At 40.5% G+C, this 27,072-nt stretch overlaps 1 protein-coding gene across 1 annotated transcript in view; it reads left to right on the plus strand.

Annotated features, from left to right (window-relative positions):
- MBTPS2 (membrane bound transcription factor peptidase, site 2) overlaps positions 1 to 26,257 on the plus strand; it is a 47,496-nt gene extending 21,239 nt beyond the window's left edge. Inside the window, exons 6-11 of the mRNA XM_007070476.4 lie at positions 5,593 to 5,711; positions 8,072 to 8,252; positions 11,585 to 11,679; positions 13,957 to 14,152; positions 19,800 to 19,875; positions 20,260 to 26,257. Of these exons, the coding sequence (XP_007070538.2) occupies positions 5,593 to 5,711; positions 8,072 to 8,252; positions 11,585 to 11,679; positions 13,957 to 14,152; positions 19,800 to 19,875; positions 20,260 to 20,482 (890 nt within the window). The 3' untranslated portion in view covers positions 20,483 to 26,257. The remainder of the gene's footprint in view (positions 1 to 5,592; positions 5,712 to 8,071; positions 8,253 to 11,584; positions 11,680 to 13,956; positions 14,153 to 19,799; positions 19,876 to 20,259) is intronic.
- Positions 26,258 to 27,072: the final 815 nt, after the last annotated feature.

Below are 27,072 nucleotides of genomic sequence, written 5' to 3' on the forward strand. Positions count from 1 at the left end.
CAATCTTGGTGGAGAGTCCAGGAAATGAACGGACAAGCAGACTAAAATCTTCTCTTCCCCCTAAGGGTGGTCCCTCTGTTTTTTGAGACTGAGATACATTGTTGGGTGATGGGGAGAAAATGTATAGTATCACCGCCCATACTGACCTTGTTTGGGGGTTTTTTCAAACAAGACTTTAGTCTCCAGGAGGTGGAACAAACTTAAAAAAAAAGTTGTTGTATACTAAATTCAATTTAGGAATAAAAGGTATGGCAGTATAGCTGTAGGAAACATTTTGGACGTACAGCTTGAGTTTCCTGGGAGGTCATTTTAAAAATGAGTAATTATAAATAATAAAAGTTAGGGTATGCGTTCCTACTGTCTTTACAAAATATAAATAAGTTCAGCATAACTTATAATAAAGGCAACAAGACCTGCTAACTTCCAGCAATGGGGCTGTGATTCTCCTCAACCTGAGAAATCTTACTGGCTTTTTTGGGGGGAAAGGAGGGGTATGGAAGGGGGAAATGGAATAAAATTGGGGAAAAAATGGGTGTTTACATGAAATGAACTACAAAATACATAGTGTGACCCACCATTTCTGATACCCGTATTCACATTGAATAGTTTAATTCCATGAGTACTCCTATTGAATTAAATGGAAGCACTCTTGCAATACGGTGTTACTCAGTGTAAGCAAGAGTATAAGAATCTGGTCCTTCATAAGCACTTTTATTCCTCAAACATTAAAAGCCACATATTAACCAATATGAAAAGTTTTAGTTGTTATGAGTTTAAAAAGTAAATATGAAGAAAATGATGTAGTTTCCTTTTTACCATTTAATGAGAGTGACATAATATGGGTTGCCCCTTGCTGTTTTAACTGTAGAGATTTTTTTGTCTTTTTACTTTTGTACCTTTTTTCTTCTCCATTTTGATGGCCTGTGGATTAATGTCAGGAATGGTTGGTAAGAGGAGCTTCACTAGGTGTCTGTGTATTTAATTCTCTTAAGTTCCCTTTTCCATTTAAAAAAATGATACTGTATGATTTGGAATGGTCAGCAGCACCAAACTTTCTAACTTCAACTTCAGTGCATTGATCTAGAGCAATAGAAAACATCTTTTAAGTGGACATGGCCTATATTCTTTATTTTGCATATTTCTAAATACTAATAGTAAAGCCTTGAAGCATACTAGCTGCATAATGAGCAGCCAGTACAGGTGTTGAAATTTGGGCAGGATTACCTGTCACAGATGAACACCCCATGGCAGTTTTACTGCCCTGTTCTACAAGCGATGCAATCTGAGTGGATTTCAACACAGCATGTTAGTCATCTGTTCCAGAGGTTCTCAATCTTTTTCTTGCTGAGGCTCCCCTCAACAGGCTATAAACACGCCAGGGCTCAGCAGGGGGACTTGGGTTTCCAGGCTGGGAGGGAACCCTTAGGCATAGGCATAGTTTTACTTCTGTTTGGGGGGGCAAGAGCTGGGAGGGCTTGAGGCAGCTCTGCACAGCGGGGTCCAAGGAGGGAGCACCACCTCCACCCCCTGACTCACTCAGCAGGCCACCCAGCCTTTCTGGGCTGTGGGGGGGACGCAACCAAAAACCATAACTCAAAGGGGGGGACAGTTCAAAAAGTTTGAAAACTGCTCAGAGTGCAGGGAGGGAGTTACTAAGGGCTATGTGAAGTGAAGGGAGTAGCTCAGGTGCCGGCAGGGGGTAGCTCAGGGTGCAGGTGGGGTGTAGCTAGGGACTGTGTACGGGGAGCGGGGGAAAGCCTCCCAGTGTGGTTTCCAGCTTGGGGCAGGGAGATGCTGGGGCTCCCAGCTTCAGCCCCCCGCTGCTCCTGGCTTGCGGGGGGAGGCTTGCTGGCTTCAGCCCCACACCACTCCTGGATTCAGGGCTTGAGTGGGTGCTGGCATCAGCCCTGCGCCGCTCCCAGCCCCACGCTGCTCCTGGCTGGGGTGGGGGGACTGCTGCTCGCAGCTTGGGTGGTGGGGTCGTACCGTCTTCAGCCCCACGCCGCTCCTGGCTTCAGCACTGGGGCTAGGGGCACTGGGTTTCAGCCGTGGGGCTCCGCGGACCCCCGGTTGAGAACCACTTATCTATTCTATGGTTTTAAAGTTGCCCTCAGGAAGGAAGGGGGGCTGAAACACATAAAAGGAAACACACAATTCTTTATTCAGCTTGTAGTTCAAAATGATCCTGGAGTTATAAACTCTATCTGCTGTCTGGGGCTTATTGTATCAGAGAGACCTGCAGCTACCACACAGTGGAGCTCCTCCACCAATGCTGTAGGAATTTGGAGACGCAGGGATTCTGTTACTGCTGGGGAAAGTGGCATGTTGGTCTGCCTAGTGTATTGCTGCTTTACAAAGACTTTGGAAATCTGTTGTTTCACTGAGTACTGCAGCTATAATTTGTTGCAAAAGAGCTTTTAAGCAGAGCACACCAAAGCTAAGCAGTGTTAAGCAAAGCAAAGTAATTCTATATCCCAAACATATCAATAAACCAAGCACTTTCAGTGTAGATATGTTGCCCTCCCCCCACCCCCCGTTTAAGCTGACCATTTCTTTAAAAGTCAAACATAGTCCAGGTAGCCCAGACAGAACTGAAAAAGAGGAGAGGTCAAGGTCCATAAATGCCTCATTGCAACTGCTCCCCACTATTGCATTTTGTGCGGGAGCAAATAACATTTGTAAGCTATGATTAAAAATGAATTCTGTTTTTTGTTGACTAATAAATGCCAAGAACAACTCTTGCCAAGCTTGAAACAGTAAACGGAAATGTATGTAGTGATGACAGGTAACAGTAGAGGCAGATTGCCATGGCCATACTTGAATGAACAGTTATCAGTTAATTGTGTCAAGTAAGTGCATTTTGATACAGCTAATAATGCATTTTAAAAGATGAGATTGGAGTATTTAACGATGATTAGGCATATTGTGCATTAAATTTTACTAAAAGCTCCATTGTTTGGCATTGCTGATTATTTGTTTATTTGAGAAACTGAATGAGCTTACTCCAATTTTTGAAGACCTGAAATCTAAGTTTAAATAATAGAAATCAGATTTTTATTATGATTGCTGAAGAAGTAGGAATATACACTGAAAGTTTCTTTTGTAGCCCTTTCAAACTTTTGAGATATAAAAAGTATATTTGTTGTGCAGCAGATGGCATCATAAGTTCAATAATATTGAATGAGTGTTAAAATAAAGGTTGAGATTTGGATAAAAGCAAAGGAATTCCATGTTATCTATTTATATTCCCAAGTAAAAAAATATTTTCTCAGAGGAGGGTACATTTCTTGTAGCATCTTTGAAGAGTCACTGGAATGTATGTACTTTTTAATGAGAATTAAGTAGATTTTAAGAAATTGTTTGAGTCTTCAGGTTGTTTTGGTTTTTTGTTGTTGCTTTGTGAAGTCTTTGTCTTTTTAAATACATCGAAGACATCATCAAGGGTGCTGCCTGAGATTTACCTTTAAGGAATGTAAATATTTTGACAAAATTAAATTGACCTCCCAGCCTCAACCTTTCAGACCTTTATTGCCTTGAGTATCTGGGATGGATAAAATCACTCACTCTTCTAGATTTCTCTGCCCCCATTCCCACATAATGAACTGTACGTCAGTGGTTCTCAACTCATGTGTTTTTGAAGCTTCTCTTGTTATCCTCCAACAGTGTTGGTGACCCCTCTTTTTTTATCCTGTTTAGTTTCTCCTCCCTCTCTTCTTTCCTAACTTTCTCCTTTTATTTCTTTAGTATGTTTTTGTATGTTTGTTTTTGCGATACAAATCTTTCACCATGAACTTTGAGGGTCAGCTTCTCTACTGCCTTGTAATGGGCTGCCAAATCAAAATGGTTGCTTTTTACTCTTGCTTTGCAAGGTGCAAGGCATAGGAGGATCAGCCTCTTAAGCTTCTTGCCTTTTGGTGGTATCTAATAATCCATCTTTTAGTAGTCTGATTTATATAGCGTTCTTCCACAGACTGCACTGATGTCAATGGAAATGTATAAAATTTGAGAGAGGTGAAAAATTAAAAGAAACTCGAACACAAGTTGTCTGTATTACAAGCTGTACTAAAGTAATTGTGCGTTTTAAAAAATGGCATGAAAGCTAAAATGAAATGGTTGTTGCCTATTTAATTTATACTGTTGTTTTCATTATTTTACTTTGGGATGAGGGGAATTCATGCTCAGGGTTTTAGTTTACGTGCCAATTTAGTTTCAGTCAGATGTGATTTAAAACCCACATGGAAAGAAATCCCTTTAAAAATTCATGGAAATAACGACAAACCCTTAACTAGAGCATTGCACAGACAGAACTTTGGTTCACATTCCCTTTCTGTGGCCTCAGAATCCTGAAGGAGAAATCAGATTTTATAAGGCTCATAATGATGACTCACAGTGAGTATCCCAAGGGATTATCATGAGATTCCATAGCATCTTATGATTGGTCCATTATATACAGTGGGAGAAAAATGAGTTTAAAAGATTTTGAGATTAATCTTCCTCTTATGTAATAAACCATTACAGTACTGTAATGTGGAATTGGATCATATCCTTCTCAACAAGATAAGATACTGTAAGGAAACTCCATCACTGGAAAGTTGCTATGAATTGGCCACACAGACTATTTTTGTCCAAGCAAACAAGTAGAACTGGAAAATTTCTGTGCTAGGTGTTGAAAGTAACCCTGTTTTTGGCTTCCTAAGTTCACACAGCTTCCTGTGAAGCTTATGCTTGCCTTAGTAAGAAAAGTGATAGACTAGGAAGTGCTGATGGCACACAGTAGTTTCCTGGGACAGCTTTGGGCCCAGATTTTCCACTCAACATTATATAAGTATTTTATTAAAGACTTAGTGTAGCTTGATTATTGGGAGTCAATTGGGGGGAGGGATAGCTCAGTGGTTTGAGCATTGGCCTGCTAAACCCAGGGTTGTGAGTTCAATCCTTGAGGGGGCCATTTAGGGATCTGGGGTAACAACTGCGGATTGGTCCTGCTTCAAGCAGGGGGTTGGACTAGATGACCTCCTGAGGTCCCTTCCAACCCTAACCTTCTATGAGTCTATCAGTCTCTTCCCTGCTTCCCTTTTTGGACTTATATTCTCCCCCACTGAATATATGGTACCACTGCATAAAGAAAAGTCATTGTAGTTGATTATCAGTTTAATACAAATTAAACCACCCCAGTTCCTCTCTCTCCCATTTGAATTACGTGAAGATGTGAATTTTATGTGGCAGATATCAGTATGATGCTTGCTATGGTTTTTTTTTAAGAGACTCTAAAGCTGCATAACCAAAAGAGTACTTGCTTTGCCACTAATACTATAAAGTCTTAAGCACTTGAATAACTCTATGAATATGAATAGTCCCATTGACATCAATGGGGCTACTCCTGTTGGTAAAGTAATTCATGTGCTCAAGTCTTTGCAGGATCGGGACCTTTATCCATAAATCAGTCGGCTAATTGTGTTCATAGCTACTTACAGTCATTCCAGGAAAGTTAGTTGGAAAGACACTGATATTTTACAGTTCAGAAACAGTTTTTTGTTAGTTACTTGTGCCAGTGTTTCCTTCGAAGGTCAATATTTTTTATTCTCTTTGTAGGTGTCTGGCATAATTTTGTTCTTGGTGTTGCAAGTCTCATAGTTCTGTTCCTGCTGCCAGCAATTCTTTTCCCATTTTACTACACGGGTGTTGGGGCACTTGTCACTGAGGTCACAGAGGTATGAACAGGTCTTGAATGATTAATTATATGCTATGTGACCTGAAACATTTCATTGGCTAAAATTTGATCACTGCATGAACACTTTGATCACTGCATGAAAATTCTTCTTCCGGCATTTGAAAAAAATGTTGTTTCAGTTAAGGTTGCCTAAAGAAATCGTATAGACAAACACACTTCATCAGAGCACAGAACTAGCATTTATAAAGCATTTCTGTGCTAGACCACAAAACATTTTGGATAGGGCATCCAAAGTGCGTTAGAAGCACAAGTCCCTGTGACTGTCACCTGGACTTGTGCACCTAAGTCCCTTTTGGCACTTTTGGACATCCTGTCCTCCTCCTAATAACTCAAACAACAAAAAGAAATGGTCTGTAAAGACTGTTCTTTAACTACCAAGTTAATATAATTTACTGTGTGTATTTTATTAACATTTCAAATTATTAGTATTTTTACTTAGAGCAACACAAAGTGCACATGAATAAGAAGTATTATATGTCAGTTAATTAAAAATGTTAGTGGTGAGTTTTACAGGTTGACTTGCCTGTTTTGCATTCATTTTATTTTAATCTTAAACTTATTTTATTTAATGAATAAAGATGTATTTTTATCTATTTACCTTAACTGAATATTTCCTTTCTTTCTGATGTCAGATCAGTAGACGTTTGGATTATACAGCCTTAACACTTAGTTAATGAAGTTTTTCCATTTGTTTAATTTTCTGTGTACTCAGATCATTTTATATTATATTTCACTGTCATAGGACAATCTTGCATGTAATACAGTCTGATTATGATGGTTAACATGCTAGAAAAACCAAGTGCAGTTTTTAAAAAAGATGGAGAATTTTGTGCATTCTCACATGACCTTGGTTGGGTTTATTTACACTTATCATAGAATCATAGAATATCAGGGTTGGAAGGGACCCCAGAAGGTCATCTAGTCCAACCCCCTGCTCAAAGCAGGACCAAGTCCCAGTTAAATCATCCCAGCCAGGGCTTTGTCAAGCCTGACCTTAAAAACCTGTAAGGAAGGAGATTCTACCACCTCCCTAGGTAACGCATTCCAGTGTTTCACCACCCTCTTAGTGAAAAAGTTTTTCCTAATATCCAATCTAAACCTCCCCCATTGCAACTTGAGACCATTACTCCTCGTTCTGTCATCTGCTACCATTGAGAACAGTCTAGAGCCATCCTCTTTGGAACCCCCTTTCAGGTAGTTGAAAGCAGCTATCAAATCCCCCCTCATTCTTCTCTTCTGCAGACTAAACAATCCCAGCTCCCTCAGCTTGATGTAGAACAGGTAGTTGATTTTGTTCCTCTCCCTTTCTGCCATATGTAGTCCAAGCTTGGGCCCCAATCCTGCAAACACGTACATGAGAGTGAACTTCAGTTAAGTTTTGTGATGGTTCCAGGATCCACCTGCATGGATCCAGTGGCAGGATCGGGGCTTTTGAGTAGTGTAGGCTGCCACTAGGTGAACTGAAAAACATTTTTAAAAAATCCTGCAATACTCCACAGGATCCAGCAGACTCTGTTCTTTGAGAAACACACGCTATTTAGCTGACAGTGTCCTGATTTTCCAATGATATTAGTAAAAATCTAGAGTGAACTTGCAGCCTTAGTTTTGTTAATTTAAACTGATGTCAGTCCCAGCTAATGAGAGAGAATAACGACGACACTGGTTCAGTGACCCAGTGCCAGTATAACATGCGAGAACAGTGTTAAGACTGTCAGGTTGATCCTTTGCTCCCTGGGTCAGTAGGACCTGGGAGCACAATGGAGGCAGCTTGCTGAGCTTCTGGAAAGGGAGTACCTCATATCTCTTGAATAATCAGCTACTCAGAGCATGATTGATAGGTAAAGATGACAGGCATCAAGTCTTTCTGGGATAAAAAAGGAGCTGACATAACTGAGGTCCTATGTGGGAAGAGAAAGGGAGAATTCCCTGGTGTACTCCAACATTATGGCTTCACTCCCCCAGAAGTATAGGTGAGCCTTGCTTGTCTAAAACTCTGAGGTGTTAGCTTCTGTCTCTTGAATCTAAAATTAGTTTTTTTAAAAAACAAACAAAACATTCATTTGAATGAAACTAATTGCCTGAGGATTTCAGATGTCCCTTGAGAGATTTGGATAATTGAGGTCTACTTGTATATGAAATGAGACACTCTTTGTGGAGGAGTTTGTTTTCCTAATGCCCTGCCTAAGATTAAAATAATTAGGTCTAATAATCTGAGGTTTTCTGTTTCTTCAAAAAAATAGTTTATTAGCTTAAGTGTCTCTTGGACATTTAGAAGAACTATAAACTAATCCCAGCATTATTAAGAATGGTAGTGTGTCTGACTTCCTTTTACCTTCGCAGGATTCTCCTGCCAATGGACCCAGAGGTCTTTTTGTTGGGGACCTTGTAACTCATCTGCAAGACTGCTCAGTTCGTGGTGTGGAAGACTGGAATTCCTGCCTAGGAGAGATCTCACAGAAGACACAAATTGGGTACTGCATAAATGCAGCAACCCTACAGCAGTTAAGCTTCCCAGCCAGGGGTATGATTATTTGTATACTCCTTATAAATGCTCCTTATAAGTATTGTCTATTACAATTTCATCAGATCTTAAAGATGAAGTTTGATTTAGGATTTGTTAATGGGTCAGATTTTTGGTTCATCAAGTCTGGTATCCTGTCTTTGGCATTGACCAATATGCAATTCCTTTCTGTAAAATACTGTATTTGAGGAGGTGGAAGAAGAATTAATTTCTCTTAACTTCTGGTCATTTTAGTTTATGGCATGACAAATGAGCTTTCATTACCTCTTTGTAAAATTGCATATACAAGTGTTGCCAGTAATAATCCAGCTACAGTGTTCATCTCGGGGACCTTTTGCAGGTTGGCTTATTGCTTTGACTGATTTGGTAGGAAAACATGAATGCTGTGAAGGTGTGTGGGGTATAAGGTAACAGTGCTCTTTATTATGAGTGCTATTGCAGATCATCCCACTATAAGGTTGGCTGGTTTGTTTATTTATTTATCAAAATCTTTGCGAACTGTGAATTATTTCTATTTCTTGATTCTGGGTGTTCCATCTAGAGCAGTGGTCTCCAACCTTTTTAAGCACAAGATAACTTTTTGAATGAAAGTGCAGCCCAGGATCCACCCTGCCCCTTCCCCAAAGCCCCACCCAACTCTCTCCTCCCTCTCTCCATCGCTTACTCTCCCCCACCCTCACTCACTTTCACCAGGCTGGGGTAGGGTGTTGGGGTTTGGGAAGGGGTGCAGGCTCTGGGGTTCAGAGTGTGGTACGGGGCTGTGGGCTGAGACTGGGCAGTGGTTTCGGGTGCAGGAGGGGGTGCAGAGTGCAAGCTCTGGGAGGGAGTTTGGGTGCCGGAGCAGGCAAGGGGTGCTGGCACTGGGGGAGGGAGGGGTCAGCACTGGGGCAGGGATTCGGGTTGCAGGAGGGGGTAGGGGATGCAGGCTCCGGGAGGGGGCTCAGGGCTGGGGGTTGGGATGCAGGGTCCCGCTGGGCGCCACTTACCTCGGGTGGCTCCCAGTTGGCGGTGCAGTGAGGCTAAGGCAGGCTCCTTGCCTGCCCCAACCCCACGCCGCTCCCGGAAGAGGCCAACACACCCTTGCAGCCCCTGGGTTCCCCGTTCCAGGCCAGTGGGAGCTGCGGGGGCAGTGCTTGCAGGCAGGAGCAGCATGCGGATACCCCTGCCGCTCCCATCCCCCCTCTACCCCCCGCTGCGGGGCCATGCTGGCCGCTTCTGGGAGTGGCGTGGGGCTGGGGCAGGCTAGGGATCCTGCCTTAGTGGCAGCCCTGCTATACCACCAGGCTTTTAGCGGCCGAGATCACGATTGTCTGGGAGTCTCTCCAGGATCGACCGGTCGATCGCAACCGGCTGGTGACCACTGATCACCCACTAAACTAAAACCAATCACGCTAAACTAAACTAAACATAGATTAAACCATGTCTTGCATGATGCCCAGGAACTTTTTAGGGTTTGGTTCAAGCAAACTGTGATGGGGACTGAATTCCAAAGGTGAGCGTCCTCAGCTGAATAAATCCTCCCACACCAACCTTGGGAAGTTTGTTTTAACTTTAAGACTGCACAGCAGTCACCTTCCAGCCATTCTTCACTGCCCTACCTCAGTATAGAGAGGTTGGCAGTCTCTTGGGTAACCAGGTTCTAGACCATTTGAGCTTTAAAGATTGTTCCCAACCTTCTGCATTATACTTGGAAGTAAACAGGGTGCCAGGCCAGCTCAAAGGCTTGGGTGTATGTGTTTTTGATGTGTACTGCTCTTCATGTGACATTCAGAGTGCTAATTCTGGTCCCAGTGGTCCCTTCTATCTTTATAATTTATTAATCTCTTTTCCTATTATGTAAATCTGAAACTGGTATCTCCAAATGATGCCAGGGTCAGATCCCAAGCACTCAGACGAACTAAGTTTGAGTCACTCTCCGAAGGAGGTTAGGGCAGCCTTGCCACATGCCCATAGCTGGATTGGGAAGGTAAGGGAGAAGCAATGCTGAGATGTTTCCAGATCCCAGCCTACCAAAGATAAATACAAGAAGATCCTTGTGGTCCACAGGAGTGTAATTTCAGAGGCAAGGGTAATAAAACTGCATATTTTGTAACCCTCTTATTCCCGTTTGGCTTAAGTACCAGAGTTGATTCTAAACCCAGTGGTGTATTGTGTTAGAAGCCTATGGTCCTTGCCACAGCCCCATCAGACGAGTCTGTCTGCATTTCTTAGTGGTGAGCCTCCAGCAGTGATAGTCATTCCTCTGAAATGAAATGAACTCAGTTATTCAAACTGCAGTAGTTGTCATTTGTCAAAATCTCAACAGTTCACATCTCAGCATCCTTTCTGTTAATACGTTGTATTTATAATGAGCCTATATTGAAAATGGACCCTAGGCACTTTACAATAAAACAAATACAGAATAAACAACTAAAACAGGTATAAAGCCGTAAAGAAATCAGTGTGCCAACGGCCATCTGAAATAAAAATAATTTAAAATATATTTTGTAAAGGAGCTAATTCCATGATCATCCACACATCAAAAATATGTCATTGCCTAGCCCTAAGGCTACAGCCAAAAAATATGTATAGTACACTTCTGCACCTGCAAGCCCCAAGCTCCAAAACTCTGTGCTGTTGGACCTCAGAGGGTACAATGGTATATAGGATGCAGGCAGCTCAAGCCTTGTCTGCATATAGAAGTTGCACTGGTTTAAAAACCTACTTTAGTTAAACTGGTGCAACCCTCTACATGGGCACTGTTGCGTTGGTTTAAAACTGGTTGGTATCCATTTAGTTTGCATCACTAAGTCCATTTGAAATCAAATTATGATTGTCCACACAGGATTTTGCACTAGTTTAACTAATCCATTTAAAAACACACTTTTAGCTGAACAGGGGCCTCAGAGAGCTGTCAGGGCCCCAGTCCATTAAAAGCTTTTAATGTTTTAAAAACTATATTTTGAAGTTGGATCATTCCCAGAGCCAGTGAAGGGAATGCAACACCAGGTAGCAGAATCCCTCTGCACACCATTGGTGCTGGCTGCAGGCAACAGATCAAACTATTTTGTAACAGTATTCAGTAAATTATAGTAGTCTGTGCATTAAGGTGATAAGATCAGCCTGTGGGAGAGATGGCTGTAGTCTGGTGATGTTCTTAGGATGAAGAAACTCATTTACAACTATTGCTGACATCCAAATCAGGATCTCTGAATTAAAATAATTCATTATAATTCAGCAGGCTACAGAAATGATCATTTGATTTTATTCAGAGACGTATGTATTTTTGTGATTTATTATGAATCTGTCATTCTGTGATTGTCTAAAAATTAGTTGGTTGTGTTCCTCTGTAGTCTACAGAAGACTGGATGGCACTGTTGAATGTTGTAGTAACAGCAGCCTCACCGATGTTTGCTTTTCATACAGCAATAACTTGGACAGCCACCTGGTAAGTTACTCTAGCTGATGTTCAGCTTGGTATCACAAATGTGCACATAATTATACAGTGCAGTGTGTAGCACCTTCAATCCGAGCATCTCAAAGCACTTGACAATATTAATTAGCTAAGTTTCACAACATCCCTAAGAGGTAGGCAAACCTTCATATCCCTGTTTTCCAGCTGAGGAAACCGAGAGACTGTATGGTTATGTGATTTGCCTAATGCAGTGGTTCTTTTTCTAATTGCCATTGTGGTCCACATATGCAGCTTCCTATGTGTTACATGGGCTACATCCACACAATATATATACTATTTGTATGGCCCTCAGGATGTCACATGGGCTGCGGCTGTGTGTTGATTGGGCTACAAGCGGGCTGTGGATTGAGAACCACTTGCCTACGGTCACACAAGGAATGCGTGGTAGAGGTAGAATCAGATCCCATTCCTCCTGACTACATGCCTTTAGCCAGGGGACCGTTCTTTCTCACTTTGCTTATACGCGGCCACATTTTATACTTTGAAGGCACAACAGTTGTGAGTAAATACAAGTGAACAAGAGACCAACAGCAGCTCTTGAGAGCAGGGGGGAATTGTTAAACGTGAGCTGGATGCTGCCAGGCTCTGAAGCAGCAAAGCATTGGAATACATGCTCAGCATTAAACAGCTGAAGTCGGTGGTCTGCACATATGCCTAAAGTTAAGCAAGTGCTGTGCTGGATCAAGGCCCAGAGTGTTCAGCACCTTGCAACCTGTACTGCCAGTGGCTGTTGGCTGAAACCCCCCCTTTCCCTCCTCTTCCTCTGACTTAATCATCTTGTAGAATATGGGGAAATGTTACGTGCCGCTGGGAGATTTTACACTCCTCTCTATTAAAATATAGGAGCCCTACTGAAAAAGTAAGTGTTTTGAAAGATGCCACATTGAAAATGGTGGAGCGAATTCAGCCGGTCTTTCAGGATCCACAGGAAAGCAGAGGTAACAGCAGTGCTCTGCCAGTGTTCCCCAGTCCTGACCTGGAGTAACCACCTCAAGAAACAGAGAGGAGTTTATTCCCCAAATCCATTTGATCCCTCTGATGTGAAGCTTCCTGTTCCAGTGATATTTTTTGTGGGGATACTTGTCCACTACAAATTGGACATAAACAATCAGTTCATTTCATCTTGAACACCAAATAGCCATCAGCTGTAACAGCCCCTGACCTGCACTGGGTTCAGATAAGTCATTCACTTATAGCACTTTTGAGGTTCTTGGATGCATGGCTGCTGTTTAAGGGGAAACACTTTTCAGGCTTTTGATGTGCAAGGGGACTAAGATGGCTGCTCAGCTGCTTGAGCAGTTTTTTAAGCTGCTACTTGCAGAACTACACAGCAACAGCAGGGGACTTCTGAATGCTTTCTCCCATCCAGCATGATAGAGACTGGCATAGGGAGGAGACTAGATTCCGGTTAATGGAGAGAGACAGACACAGCCATGTGTGCAGGCCCTGTACTGCCAGTGTGGCTGTTGGCTGAAACCCCCTGACAGCCTGCCTTCCTTGAGCAGGGACAGAGAGGATAAACTGTGCCCCAGCTTGCCCCGAGGAACAAGAAGCAAGCCTCCATAAGCCTCTAGGAGGGGATGAGGAGAAAAGATTTCATTTCCTCCTGGGTTCCACTGCCTTCTCCCTGTCCTGTGGTGAATGGGAGAGAAGATCCTGGTCTCTCAAAATGCAGAGGGAGTGGGTATGGTAGGCGGACTCAGGAATGCAACATTGCATTGGTTGCTTCAGGTCAGAATGATCTAAAACTTAGCCATCAGAAGTGCCAGGCATATTCGATTTTAGGATTTTTCTTTTAACAAAAGCTTTAATTCGCAGATACCCTGGCTATAGAAACCAAAACCCCATAGACCGACTTTAGCTCCATTTTGTAGTATGGTGATGTGTATTTCCCCTGGTTCTGCTCATTCCCAATTGCTTGAACCATTCTGTCCCTCCTATATGTAGATTTTCAGCTAATGTACATGTTTATACTAATCCTGCTTTTCATATGCACACACACATGCCCCTATGCCTTTATGGCAGAATGCCAGGCTGAATATGTTCGCACCTCTGTGTTAGTGTATAGGGGATCTGCAGGGCATGCGAGGATGTACACATGCATCAAAACAAAAAGGATCAGAACAATATTCTTCATATCCTAGCTGCAAATCACTGAAATCAAATCAACTTTTTCTGTTTTACAAAGAAACATGCAGAACAGTATATTTGTGATCTAAATTTGATAATTATTTAAAATGTCCTTTGCAGTATACCTGTCTGCCAGCACGAAAAGCTATTGAGGCTAGCCAAGTCTGTCGAACCAACATGGATTGCCAGAAGGATTTTGTTCCAAGTTTGTGTGTGACACCTTCTTTAGAAAATCAGACGAGACTAATCAGAGTGAAACATCCACCCCACGTTGATATGTTATTTGTAGGACACCCAATGCATCTTCAGTATACAGGTTTGTATTATTTATGGGAGCATTTAAATGAAGAGGGTTATGGCATGGTTAGCTTTGGCAGGCTGCTTGAATAAGGTATTGGAGGGCTTGCCAGTTTGCTTTATTTGTGCAGAATCCATTCCTAGCTCCATTCTATTGTTCCTTTCCTAGTTACAGCCAGTGGAGATGCTGGAATTAGGAATAATTAGGAATTTAGGAATTTAATTAGGAATAAAAGTGAAATGTGCACAGCGCAAAGAGGTGTAATTGTAGTAGAAACAATATATTAGGTGACTGCTTATTCAAAAGAAGTGTGAAAGGGACACTTCAACAGATCTCACTTGTCCTAACAGGTCCAATTTGTGCATTGTCCAATGTGTGAACTGCACAAGGCTCTAGCATTCTTCAAAAGCCTTCAGGGAACCCCTGGATTGGAACAGACACAATTGCTCCTTTAAACCCTGCCCAGTACCCAAATGTTGCTACAAGTCCACATGATGTCTTCCTTGTAAATATATAAGGGCTTGGTTTTGCCACCCTTACGCATGTTGAGTAGTTTTTTACTTAACGAGAAGTCCTATTAAAGTAAATGCGACAACTAATAGATTAAAGAATGAGGAGTACTTGTGGCACCTTACAGACTAACAAATTTATTTGGGCATAAGCTTTCGTGGGCTAAAACCCACTTCATCAGATGCATGCAGTGGAAAATACAGTAGGAAGATATATATATATATATATATATATATATATATATATATATATATATACAGAGAACATGAAAAAATAGGGGTTGCCACACCAACTCTAACGAGACTAATCAATTAAGGTGGGCTTTTATCAGCAGGAGAAAAAAAACTTTTGTAGTGATAATCAGGGTGGCCCAGTTCCAACAGTTGACAAGAAGGGGAAAAATTAGGATGGGGAAATAGTTTTTACTTTGTATAATGACCCATCCACTCCCAGTCTTTATTCAAGCCTAATGTAATGGTGTCCAGTTTGCAAATTAATTCTAATTCTGCAGTTTCTCGTTGGAGTCTGTTTTTGAAGTTTTTTTGTTATTGGTGGAGTATTTCGACTTTAGGTCTGTAATTGAGTGATCACGGAGGTTGAAGTGTTCTGTCTTCCTACTGTATTTTCCATTGCATACATCTGATGAGGTGGGTTTTAGCCCACGAAAGCTTATGACCAAATAAATGTGTTAGTCTCTAAGGTGCCACAAGTACTCTTCATTCTTTTTGGTGATACAGACTAACATGGCTACTACTCTGAAACCTAATACGTTAAGTAACTACTCATCACGAGAAAAGAGGATCCAAACCTAGCCCTATGTTATCAACCTAACCAGTCTGTAAACAACATGGGCCAGATTCTGCCACCTTTACTCATGTTAAGTACTTCCTTACTCTGGGCTAGATTCTGACTCACTCCTATGCAGGCTATTCAGGTCGTGGGTCCAGGCACATGGGAGCAAGTTTATTACCTGCTACGAGCAGGTGAGTGGAGAATGGGCAGACCCTTTGCTCCAGCACCCACTCACTGGCCAAAGTAGCCGATCCAGTATGCGGTAGGTAGTGATTTGAGGCTGGTTTAGACACATAGTAAGTTATGCCCCCTCTCCAGGAGCAAGGAGAAAGCTGGGGAGGAATTGTGCCTCCAAGGTTTGTGTCAGATTCTCAGTGCCTCACAGGACTATCTTGGGTGGTACAGTGTGCACTGCCCCTTGGCAGGGCTGTGCCTAAAGTCACTATCTAGCCCCTCTGAGAGGTCCCATTGAAACAGTCCTTATGAAGACCCCTTTTAGAAGAGTGTTCTTATTCAGGAAGGAATTGAAGCACGTGTTAAAGTGTTTTCCTAACTAAAGGTAGTCTAAAGCATGAGCTCAAGTGCTTTCCTGAATCAGGGCTGGAGTTATGTACTGCTGAGTTTGAGTAACAATGGCAAAATCAGGCCCTGTGTGAACAATGATTCTTTCATAAATATGGCAGCCTTTATCCTTTTCTGCTGGAATTTGGCTGGGAGGAGAGGTTGTTTGGTGCAGATATTACTGAGTACTTTTAAAATTTGATTTTTATTGTATTCTATTTTTTACTCTTTATTGTTTGCAGTATATCCTGAAAGTCCAGAATATAATGTCTTGTCATGTTGTTATTTTTGTTCTTTTTCCACCTGGGGAGCATTGACTGGGGCCTTTGGCATTGACATTTAATTTTGCGTTTGCTGATATTTTACTCAGTGTGCACCAGAGCTCTAAGAATTGTGTGTGATAATTATTTTAAGCCCCCTTTCTTGGCTTTCTAACTGAAAAACACAAAACACTGTCGGTATTCTTCAAGCAGCTGGTATTGTTCTGTTGTGTTTTCAATACATTTCTGATGGAGTAATGGAATTCTGGTGGACATTTCCCACTAGACTAGGATTTCCACCAAAAAACGGCTTTTTATTGTCAGGCACTCAAAAAAGAAATGATCAGGAAATTACTAAATTGCTGCTGCACTTGTGACCTTAAAGTGTAGTTCTGCTGAACTGAACTGAAAAGTTACTTTTATGAAACAGAATTGAGGTTGAATGATTTACTGTGTTTCAATGATTCCCTTCTCAAATGAGCTTAGTTTGCAAGTAAAAAGATGCTTTTTTTTCTTTAATAGCCATTACTGCAAACTCAGCTTAGGGTCCGAGTCAAATAGAGTTCTTTCCCTCTACCATATCAGCACCAGTAACAAGATAATGTAAGCCAGCACCCAAATCCTGCATTGTGCAGCATGCAGATGGGCTGCTACACCTTCATGGAGCCCTATTGCCTTCAGTGAGGCTGTGCATAAGAGCAGCTGTCTGCCCAAAGCACTGTACAGTGCAGGTTCGGGGCCCAAAGCAAGCTATTCTCTTCTGTGGGTTGCATGGGTGTAACTGATTGGAACTTGGTAAACAATTTTGTGATGATGCAGGAGGAGGGTCTCACTCTTAGCTGTGTAAATTTTCAAATAAGAATTAAAAGTGGTTAAAAACATCCCTCATTTGTCAATAAAATAAGCCAATGTGGCTCTTAATACTCACAGGGAGCAGATGTGCTAAATAAGAAGGTGACACTTTTACATAGTCATTTTTCGGAGTAGCCTTATATTTAACCCTTCCACCTTTTGTGTGTGTTACAGTAATCTGAATAAATGATCTCGTACTCCTTCTCCAATAACATTGTTTAAATTTCTACCGTTTATTTTTATACAGCTCTAGATAAACATCTTGTGATTGTTTTTCATTGTTTTCGAAATGCATTAATGTCCTTGTCCTGATAGTCCTGAAGTATGGAGCAGCAGCACTTACTCCATAGCTGAGGTTGAAATGAGCTTCCAGTTGTAACCTGGATTTTCCCTTTGAATGGGAGGCTAGTTTCTTCTTGTAAGCCACTATAATGTCCTTAAAAGTACCAATTCCCTCTTAAATCTCACATAGCCCATCTCAGCCCTGGTTGGACTTTTTCGGGGATATTTGATAAAGTCAGAAAATAAGTTTTTAAATGATGGTATTTTAGATACTTTCATTGTTTGCTTTTTGAGCATTTGCCTTTTTTTTTTTTTTTTTTGGGGGGGGGGGGGGGCGCTCATATGTTTGAAGTGATTTTTGCCTGCAAACCCCAAACTTATTTTGTTGGCCTCATGAAGAAGAGGTGCACTTTAATGTTGTGAAAGGTGTTATGGGAGGATTAAAAATATAAAGAGTTATTTCATGTGTAAGGAGCAATTTTGCATATAAACATTATCATTTATAATATATATGGTGCATTTGCTAACACTAGGACAGGGGTAGTCTATTTTTTGTCGAGGTATAATCAGGGTCCAGACTCTAGAGAAAATAATAAAAAATAATACTAATGATAATAAGTAAATTAAAAGATTTTGGGGTCCATTCAAAAGCGTCCTGTGGTTCAGATTTGACCAGCGGTCTGCCAGTTGACTACCCCTGCTCTAGGATATACTGCAGCAGCTGTTGGGTAGAGCTGAAGATAGATCATCATGAATTGTGGGCTAGGCAACTGAGGGGAAATGTGAGGGGTGGGAGTCTGGAAGGGTGGGGCAGGGTCTGGTGCTTGAGGATTGTGGGGCATATTGAGTGGGTGCATGAGTTATGCTTCCCAGTCTCAGAATGTGGGAGGAGGTTCTCGGGGTGGGAGGGAGAGAGCAGGACAGTGATAGGCTATAAAGGAGTACAGAGAACCATGGGGGTATGGAAGAGGTTTAAGGAGCCTGGGGGGCATGGAATGGAGAGATGGCATGGATAAAGTGCGGGCGATCAGGGTCGGGCATGGTGGGGAGTATACCAGGAGAGAGAGGGCGGAGTGCATGCACAAGGCAAGGAGGTGGGAGGGCATGGAAGAGCGTGAAGAACTATGAAAAGCAGAGGACATACAGGGGACTACAGGAGGTGTGAATTCAGGAAACAGACATCTTTTCTCCATGTTATCATAACATTTTTTAGATACAAAACTCTAAATTTTGCAGTAAATAAAACTTCCCCATCTCCCTCTACCACCTGCTATCCCTGTAGCCTGCCTATGTTTAACACCGCATACCTCACACACCTCTCTCCTGTGGGCTTGCTTTTGCATCATGGGGTCTGTTGGAGCATGGCATCTTTGCTTATACACAGGTTCAGTTCAAAATTTTGGTGTGTGCGCTCACAGAAAAATCTTTTCAAATATGCTAAAATAGAGTTAAGGTTCAAAGTGAGTTTCAGTGGAATCCAGCTAATACTAAATCAATCAATCATGCTTTTTTTACAAAACTTCCACAATTTCGAAGAAACCCAAATGTTGAAGGCAATGGAGACCATCTACAGAATCTGGACGCTTCCCTAATGTCTGAACTCCTCATCGCGTGTTAGCACCCCGGGTGACTTACATTGCCTTACATGAAAAGTGAAAGTTTGAGAAAGGTGTAAATGACGAAGGTCAAGTCTGCTCAAGAAAAAGTTTGCTGGAATAGCTAGCTTTTGTTGGTAACCCTGCTCCTAGTTGAGAGGCATCTTAAAGAGTTCTTTTGCCAGTATAGTTTATGCCAATTCCCCAAATAAACTAAGCAAAATTGACTAAGGGACATTTTTTGCAGATATAAGTACATGTACACTAGAGATTTTTGCTAAAAGTTTCGTATAGAACAGCACCCATTACTGATGATACTGGCACAAATTTCTAATGCAGACCTGACTTAAAAACAAGGGGAGTGGTTAGAATGGAAATGTTAACACAACTTTAACTGCCATTCTTGCTGTAATAGTCATTATTAGGTTACTCAAATCGGGGCTTAAACTATACAACATGTTCTTTAGGAGTACAGATGTTCACTTGTGATGTGTCTGAAAGCATATCATGTGCTTTAGATTTGATGTTACATGCATAGTATAAAGTACTAATTGTGTAATGTGGTGTGTTGATTTTTCCTACCATCATTATGACTGCATCTGACTAAGAAATAATTAAGTGATTGTGTCAATGCGGTTTTTTTAAAGTCTGTATTTGGGACAGTTCTTTATCCTGGAAGAAGTGTGGAAAACAAATAAAAATCAGATTTGCCATGCTACACTGCTAATCTGAAACTAATTGTGCTATGTCTGTTGAATTGCCATTTGGTTTCATTTGCTGCTTTATTGCTTTTTCATTTTCTTTTTGTTTCAGTGAGCCTCAGCAGTTTTGTACCACGACACAACTTTCTGAGCATAGATCTGCCTGTGGTGATAGAGACCATGTGCAAGTATCCTTTGAAGTGTTCTCTTAGAACAAAAAACAAATTGTTTGCAGTTTGCTGATCCAGCAAGATTTCAGGTGGATATCATTACTAGTTTTAAACTAGCTGTTTCTACTCTGGGAGCTGGACCACAGTTCTGAAGCATATCTTTAGGACATGAGCAAACTGATTGTTTGCACACATGCCTAACTCAGAATGAAACTCCTTGCTTGCTGATGTTTATAAGAATAATTTTGGTCACTTTTTTTTTTAACTCTTGATGGTGAGTTTTTAGAGCTCTGATGAGAATAATAATTGTCTTGTTCTGTTCATTCCATCTGAAGCACCTGACATCTGCCATTCTTACAGTCCTATGTTCTTTTGTTTTGTTCCTTAGCTAATCTCAACCAGATATCTAATTTCACTGTCAGGAGCCTTGGCAGTTATCAATGCAGTACCCTGCTTTGCACTGGATGGTCAATGGATATTAAACTCTTTCCTGGAAGCCACTCTTGCTTCACTGATTGTAGAGAAACAAAACAGAGAGCTTGTTGGCTTTTTAATCTTGCTTGCTGGCAGTGCACTTTTGGCTGCCAACGTGGCACTGGGACTTTGGATGGTGACAGCCCGATAGTACATTGGATACATTTCTGCATCTGATTACTTCCAGGAATTCTCCAAGTACACACACAGGAATGAAATCCATTGCCTTGTAAAACTTGCTCTGTCTGAGATAGGAATAAATTCCTTAAAATTCCATTGGAAGAAAGATTGGTGATTGGAGTTGTATGTTCATTTAACTCTGCAAAATCTTGTGCAGATAATTAATGGAAAAGTTGAAAGAATAAGAACTGTTCTCTTTTAATATTGTTTTCAAAGCACTGTGATCATTTTGGAGAAATTACACTGAAACAATTTTACAAGGAAAAGACTCAGGCTTGGTGAATTTAGATTCCAAAATGAAGGAATATATGTGACATTGAAATCTTGTATACTGCGGGGGGGAAAACCTACTTGATCTGTGTTTTATAATTTGAATAAATATGAGGTGCTCTGCATTGGCTCTGCTCAACCAGTGCAGATTTGCGTTGTTGGGTTTTTTTAAATTAGGTGGTGTACCAATTTGGAACCTGAAAAACTGAAGTCTGGGCTCACTTTTTATATTGGTGCAAGGCCAGGTAAATTATTGCCATGTGTTCGTGAGGAACGAGTCATCCTATGCTTTAGTACCCTTCTCTTCCAGCTGGCTGTTAAGACTGGAAGCATGTTGTCCTCCCAGAGTAGATGAAATGTCAATTTCAATGATGCCAATGTCAGTTGATAAATGGGTATGTGGAAGAATGACAAAACCTACCCACATGTTGTCTGTGTTCCTTAAAATATTAAGTGTGTAATATTGTGCACCACTGAGAATATTTTTGAAGATACTATTTTGTGCATCAGCAATATCTTGAAAATAATTTGAAGTTCTGGTCTCCCAATAAGAATCGTAATTGCGGAAATAATACTATGCAGAATTATTCAAAAGTGAGTGGTAAGGTTAAGTGTGTGTGTGTGTGTGTGTTTGTGATTCAGAAAGTTAAATGTTATACTTGTTTCTGAATGTACATCCTCTGTAGCCATGTATGCAGTAGGATTGATATACAGTACCTCATTGGTGTTTGTCTCTTCCTAAAAGAGTTACTTTCCTTTATCAGTATTCATTTTAATCAAAGATGTTTAGTTGAGCTTGGTCTTGGGTCATAGCTGAGAGAAAAAAGAACATGGTGATCTCTAAAGTGAACTATGTTGGCATGTGGCTTTGTCTTCCAAAATGTACAGGGGCCAAGTGATAGAAGCCTCTGTAATTTTAACTGAAGATTGAGTCCTATTCCCAGTGCTGCATGCATGCCCTGATAACTGCGGTATCCTGTATTTGACCATTGATGTGTTACTCTGTTTTCTCACTATAGCCACACATTTAGGAGAATACAAATGGATTGCTGTGAAAAATGTTTTCTCCTTAGATAATGTGAGCAGTAATGCACAGGTCGAAAGAACATGTTCATTTACTTGGTTTTTTGTTAGTTTGCTTGACATGTCTTAGGTACAAATATTTTGAATTTACCTCTTTCATTTTTCTCTGGTCTGTCTTCTGACACATGTTGTTTGGCACTGACCCTAACTCAGTAGAACTGATCAAATTTGTTATTTAATGGAACTATCTTCAGTAGTTTAAAATCAGATGATCACTTTGTATGTATTAGAGTTGCAGTACTCTTCTCACATATAATCGTTAATGCCATTATGGCAGTTTCAAAAATATTCTTTGGGTAAAGTTTTAAATATAATATTTTGTACATTAATATTTGTCCTCACTGCAGATATTTGTGTGACAATCTGTGCAGGCACAGTACTTGTCTGAGGGTGTGTAAAAAGGAGAGAGAGAAAAAAGGTGATCTCCAGTAACCAGCTGCAAGTCTACTATAACTGTTCTGCTAATATGCTTCTGAATTGAGTCCCACTGCTCTGAAATTAATTGGTCACCTAATGTGTCCCCTTTACATTTAATTTAAAAGAAAATAATTCAGTTAATTTTGTTGTGGTTAGTGTTTCTGAAAGGATCAATTCTGCCACCCTTTGGGCTTGTGTGTACAGCGTGGCAAAGGGTGTGATTTGTGAAGCGCTCTAACATGTTGCAATCTTATTGTCCCATGTAGACCCTAATGGTGCTCTCCAAGGGGTATCAAGCTCACATTAACTTAGTCTTGTTGAGACCTTTTAGAGTGCGCCTGCAGGGTTTACGTGGGGCTGGGAGAGTGCAACCTGTTAGTGCGCTTTACAAATCACAGCCCTCTGGAGTGCTTTGCTGTGGCAAGCAGACAAGTCCTAACTCACATGAAGTAATACGTTATTCTGTAAAAAGGCCCATTAATTTCAGTGGGTCAGATTGTGCCATCACCTTTTAAATCCCCAGTTCAACAAAGCACTTAAGTGCATGCTCAAGCTCATCTCTGTTTAGCAAAGGACTTAAACAGGTTCTTAACTTTGTACATACTTAATTTCACTGAAGTCTAAGTTTTGCTGAATAGGAATGGATTTAAGTATGAGTTTACGTGCTTTGAAGTAGGGCCTACAGCCATTGATACGGAGATCAATGGGGACCTTGCTTAAAAGCTAAGATAGAGTGGGACTATTTGTGCACTACAGTAGCACCCGGCTTGAACAAACCCCTAAACAAATAGCTACTCAGACTGGTTCAGCCTCATTGTCATGTACTGCTCTCCCAGCAAGTAAATTACTATAAAGGAAAAGTGCTATTTTGACCGTACATGGTGCTCTCATTATTGGATATTTGTTTTTTGTGTTTTGTTTGTTTCCTGGGAAAGAATGCAGTTCAAAGAAAATGGACTGGGATAACTGACTGTTGTGAGGGTTTTTTGTAAACTTTTAGGTAATTTGTATTGCACAAAGGAATTTAACGTTGATTCTTCCTTTAATGTTTCACTGACATAAAAAGTTAAAATGAAAGTGAAATCTTTGTGTGTTTTCTCTATATTTCAGTGGACTGATTAGAAGGCAGTTGCTCCTCTAAAATAGATTGCAGCAATATATTTACAGGATATATTTGAACTGAGGAGTGTAAAAGAAAAAGAAGTTGGATTTTGGCTGGGTACCACTAATAACTTCTATTTTTCTGTGTAGAAATCTGTATCAGATGGAAGAAGTGCTGTCTAATGGTCAGAAACATTGTAGGTAGCTCTTAACTGAAAACCGGCATAACTGTATACTTGTAACTGATCATTACTGAAATTCGGGTTTAGTGTATTTTTGTTTTTTTTAATATGGAGTATCACATTTTTATATCAATGAATCACCTCTGTAGTATATTCTGATATCATTCTTTGGTATTTCGTGTATGAATGCTGGTAATTTCTTAATTGCAAAGTCTTAAATGCTCTACAGCAAGTTAGAAAATAAAACTGGTGCACTTTCTTTTGAGTTAACGGAGATGGGTTTCTGTGGGAAAATTTGTATATCAGCCTTGCAAAAAGATCATTAAAATTTACCAGCTCAGGCACAAAATCTACTTACCTTTTTAAATAATAATGAAACAACTAATTATGTTTCACTCACTGTCAAATATATTCACCCAATCAATAGTATTTTGCAATGCTGATGTTTATTCTGTGTTTGTGTGTACGTGGGCACATGCACACACTCACTTGTTTACAGGTAACTTAAATCTGTAATCTCACATGTGTATGAAATGACGGGCTTTCTTTGGAATTCTAAAATTATAACTTGTTCTCCTTCCATAAATCACCCATAGGGATGTTTATACACTATAACAGCTGAATGAACTGCATAACATGGCTGGAAACAAAAATACAGATTTAAAATCAGTCTCATTTAGGGAAAGTGTGGTCCATTAAAAACTTTTTCTTCTTTTTGAGAGGGCTCAGAAAGATTGTCTTTAGAACTTGCAGCTCTCCAAATGAGGGTCCTCATGTGTTGTTTTGAGCAGAGAGGGGAGCATGGGAGAATATTACTGTACGTAACAGTGTTCTTGGCAGAGGGCTGTCACATGGCAGCTATAGTGTTTCAGTTTTGCTATTTACATTAAACAAAAAATGTACCGGTACTCACACTCCAAACATCTCATCAGTTTTCTGAACACCTCACAGGACCCAGCTTGTGGACGGCAAAAAATGTCCATTAACAAATAAAACATTGTTTAAGCAATTTTTACAGTTTCATATGAAATTACATGACATGTTTGTCTTTTATTCCTTGAGCCTAAATTATGCTCAGATACAAAATAATGTCGCTTGTGAAAATGAACCTACCCAACATTTAGATGTTTATAAGTTGGTATCTAAATCAAATACAGAATAAATATGTGTAAAGCATTAGTTTTATTTACGTGAATTCAAACTCATTGCCTCAACCAATCTTGCCTCAGCTTCATTCTGCCCCTTGTGAGTAATACAATTGGATTTAACTCAGGTAGATCTAATATTGGCGGTTATTTTACATCCTGTGTCCTATACTTCCCATATGATGGTACATAAACTCACATTACTTAAACAAAATCATTTGGGCCACATTGTGGCATACACCATATACTAATAAAGACTAGAAAAAATATGAGACTAAGACAATATGGGAACCATTACTTCAGCCAGGAATTGCCAGTGCACTGGCCACACCCATAACATTGAATAGAGAATGGGTGGCATAGAGTTGGCTATGCCCAGGTTTTCTCTTCGCTGCCTAGTTAGCGGGAGTTTTCTGGGCCTTTTACAATGCTGGGACAACAGCCAGGATCTGGATGTACAGTTCCACCCATGCCGTTTATGCTGGAATGGAATTTAAAATAGTTTTGTAACTAACACTTCAGAGAATGCTCCTGTTTTCTGTCCTTTGTCAAATCACACAGCATTTGAGGCTTAGACACTTTTAAAACATTATGTTTCAGAGGGGTAGCCGTGTTAGTCTGGATCTGTGAAAGCGGCAAAGAGTCCTGTGGCACCTTATAGACTAACAGACATATTGGAGCATAAGCTTTGGTGGGTGAATACCCACTTCTTCAGATGCGTATTCACCCACCAAAGCTTCTGCTCCAATACATCTTGTTAGTCTATAAGGGGCCACAGGACTCTTTGCCGCTTTTAAAATGTTGTTTCTTTGATATATTTTCATAGATAAAATACGAAAAAATGATTTGGGAAGCCACAGTTTATTTGGTTATTTGGATATTGCCCAGTTCTAGATGTTCACTATTTTTTTTTTCCCTAGCAGTGTACTATGACTAACTTTCACAAGTACTTGGAGAAATTTTGGGCAGCAGTTTGGTGATGGTATAGAAGAGATTTCCAAATAAACACATCAGAAATCCAATGTTTTCTTTACAAAGCTGTTTTATTCACCTCTGATTTTTATATGGCTTCTGTTTAAGGTTTCAAGGTGCACAAAATGTCCTTACCTGAAACCCATTTGTGGAATTTGTACTGTTTTATAAATGTTCGTTTTCTCTTTACATATTCTAGGTTTTTTTATACTGACTGACAGTAGTGGAATGTCAGATTTCTATATCAGTTGTTCCCACCATTATCATGTTTAGGAAAATGATTCACTCTGAAGATGTTCAAACCAAGCAGACTAGCAAATGTATGGGGTATTTTTGTATTTGAATTGTGTATTGTGTATGTTTTTCCCCACTACTTCATAAACCAAACAATAAGTATTGTTTTCTACTTGTGATAAATGAATGTTAATTGCAAATAAATGTATTGTTTATTGGTTAACACATTTTCTATTTGAAAGTAGACTGAAAGTGTGTAATGCCTTATTTGTTGCAAATGTGTTATGGGTATATGTTTTCTGAAGTTAGAAAATTTTAAGTTTATTAAATGTTCAAACCAGATTAAAAGTAGTTTTCTATATTCTTAAAGTGATTTTCTATTAGCTACCGAGGCATTTACATGGCTCCCACCATCAACATAGTATTCGAGCATCTCCTAATAGTTGTCACAGTTCCAGAGTAAACTATCTTTTGCCCCCTCTGTGGTTGCCCCTTTCGTTCTCTGGTCTTCATCCCTCATCTTTTTATGGATATATACCTCTCTCTTTAGACCAGGAATTTAGGCTCGAAGTCTCCCTGCAGTTCGCTGTGTTTATCCCATCCAGTGTTTGCTGTTCTGTCTCCCACGGGCTCTGACAGCATTACCAGTGACCAGCCAGCTTTTACAAAACACAGTACATTTATTTAGGACAAAAGCATTACACGTGCGTGCTAAACTTATTGGGTGCCATCCATCTTCCACACAGAGACCCTGGCAGATTTCCAGTCCTTCAAACTTTTCCAGTAAGGTTTCCCCTCTTTATAGTCTCATGTCAATTCGAGGGTCCAGGAGACAGTTCAGCCTCCCCATTTTATAAAAAAGTCAATTCTTTATCTGCTGTGTCTCTTGACCCCAGTCTGAAACAGTATACGCAATTTCCCCAGGGGATAGTACTTTTCCAGAGCTGTTTACTAATCCTGGGATTTGCAGTAATTACCCCCTACTTATTTTAGTTCCTGCAGGAAGGCCTGTAACTATCATCCATGGAGGCAGAATACAATCCGTGACTCACAAAGATACATATAACATACGTACCTAGAACGTCTCAGTATAATAGTCTTTTGGAGTTTCCATACTTCCAAGGACTCGCATCTGTCATAACAACAATCCCCCTCTC

This window comes from Chelonia mydas, chromosome 1 (genome assembly GCF_015237465.2).
Source record: "Chelonia mydas isolate rCheMyd1 chromosome 1, rCheMyd1.pri.v2, whole genome shotgun sequence".
In the NCBI taxonomy this organism is placed as follows: domain Eukaryota; kingdom Metazoa; phylum Chordata; order Testudines; family Cheloniidae; genus Chelonia; species Chelonia mydas.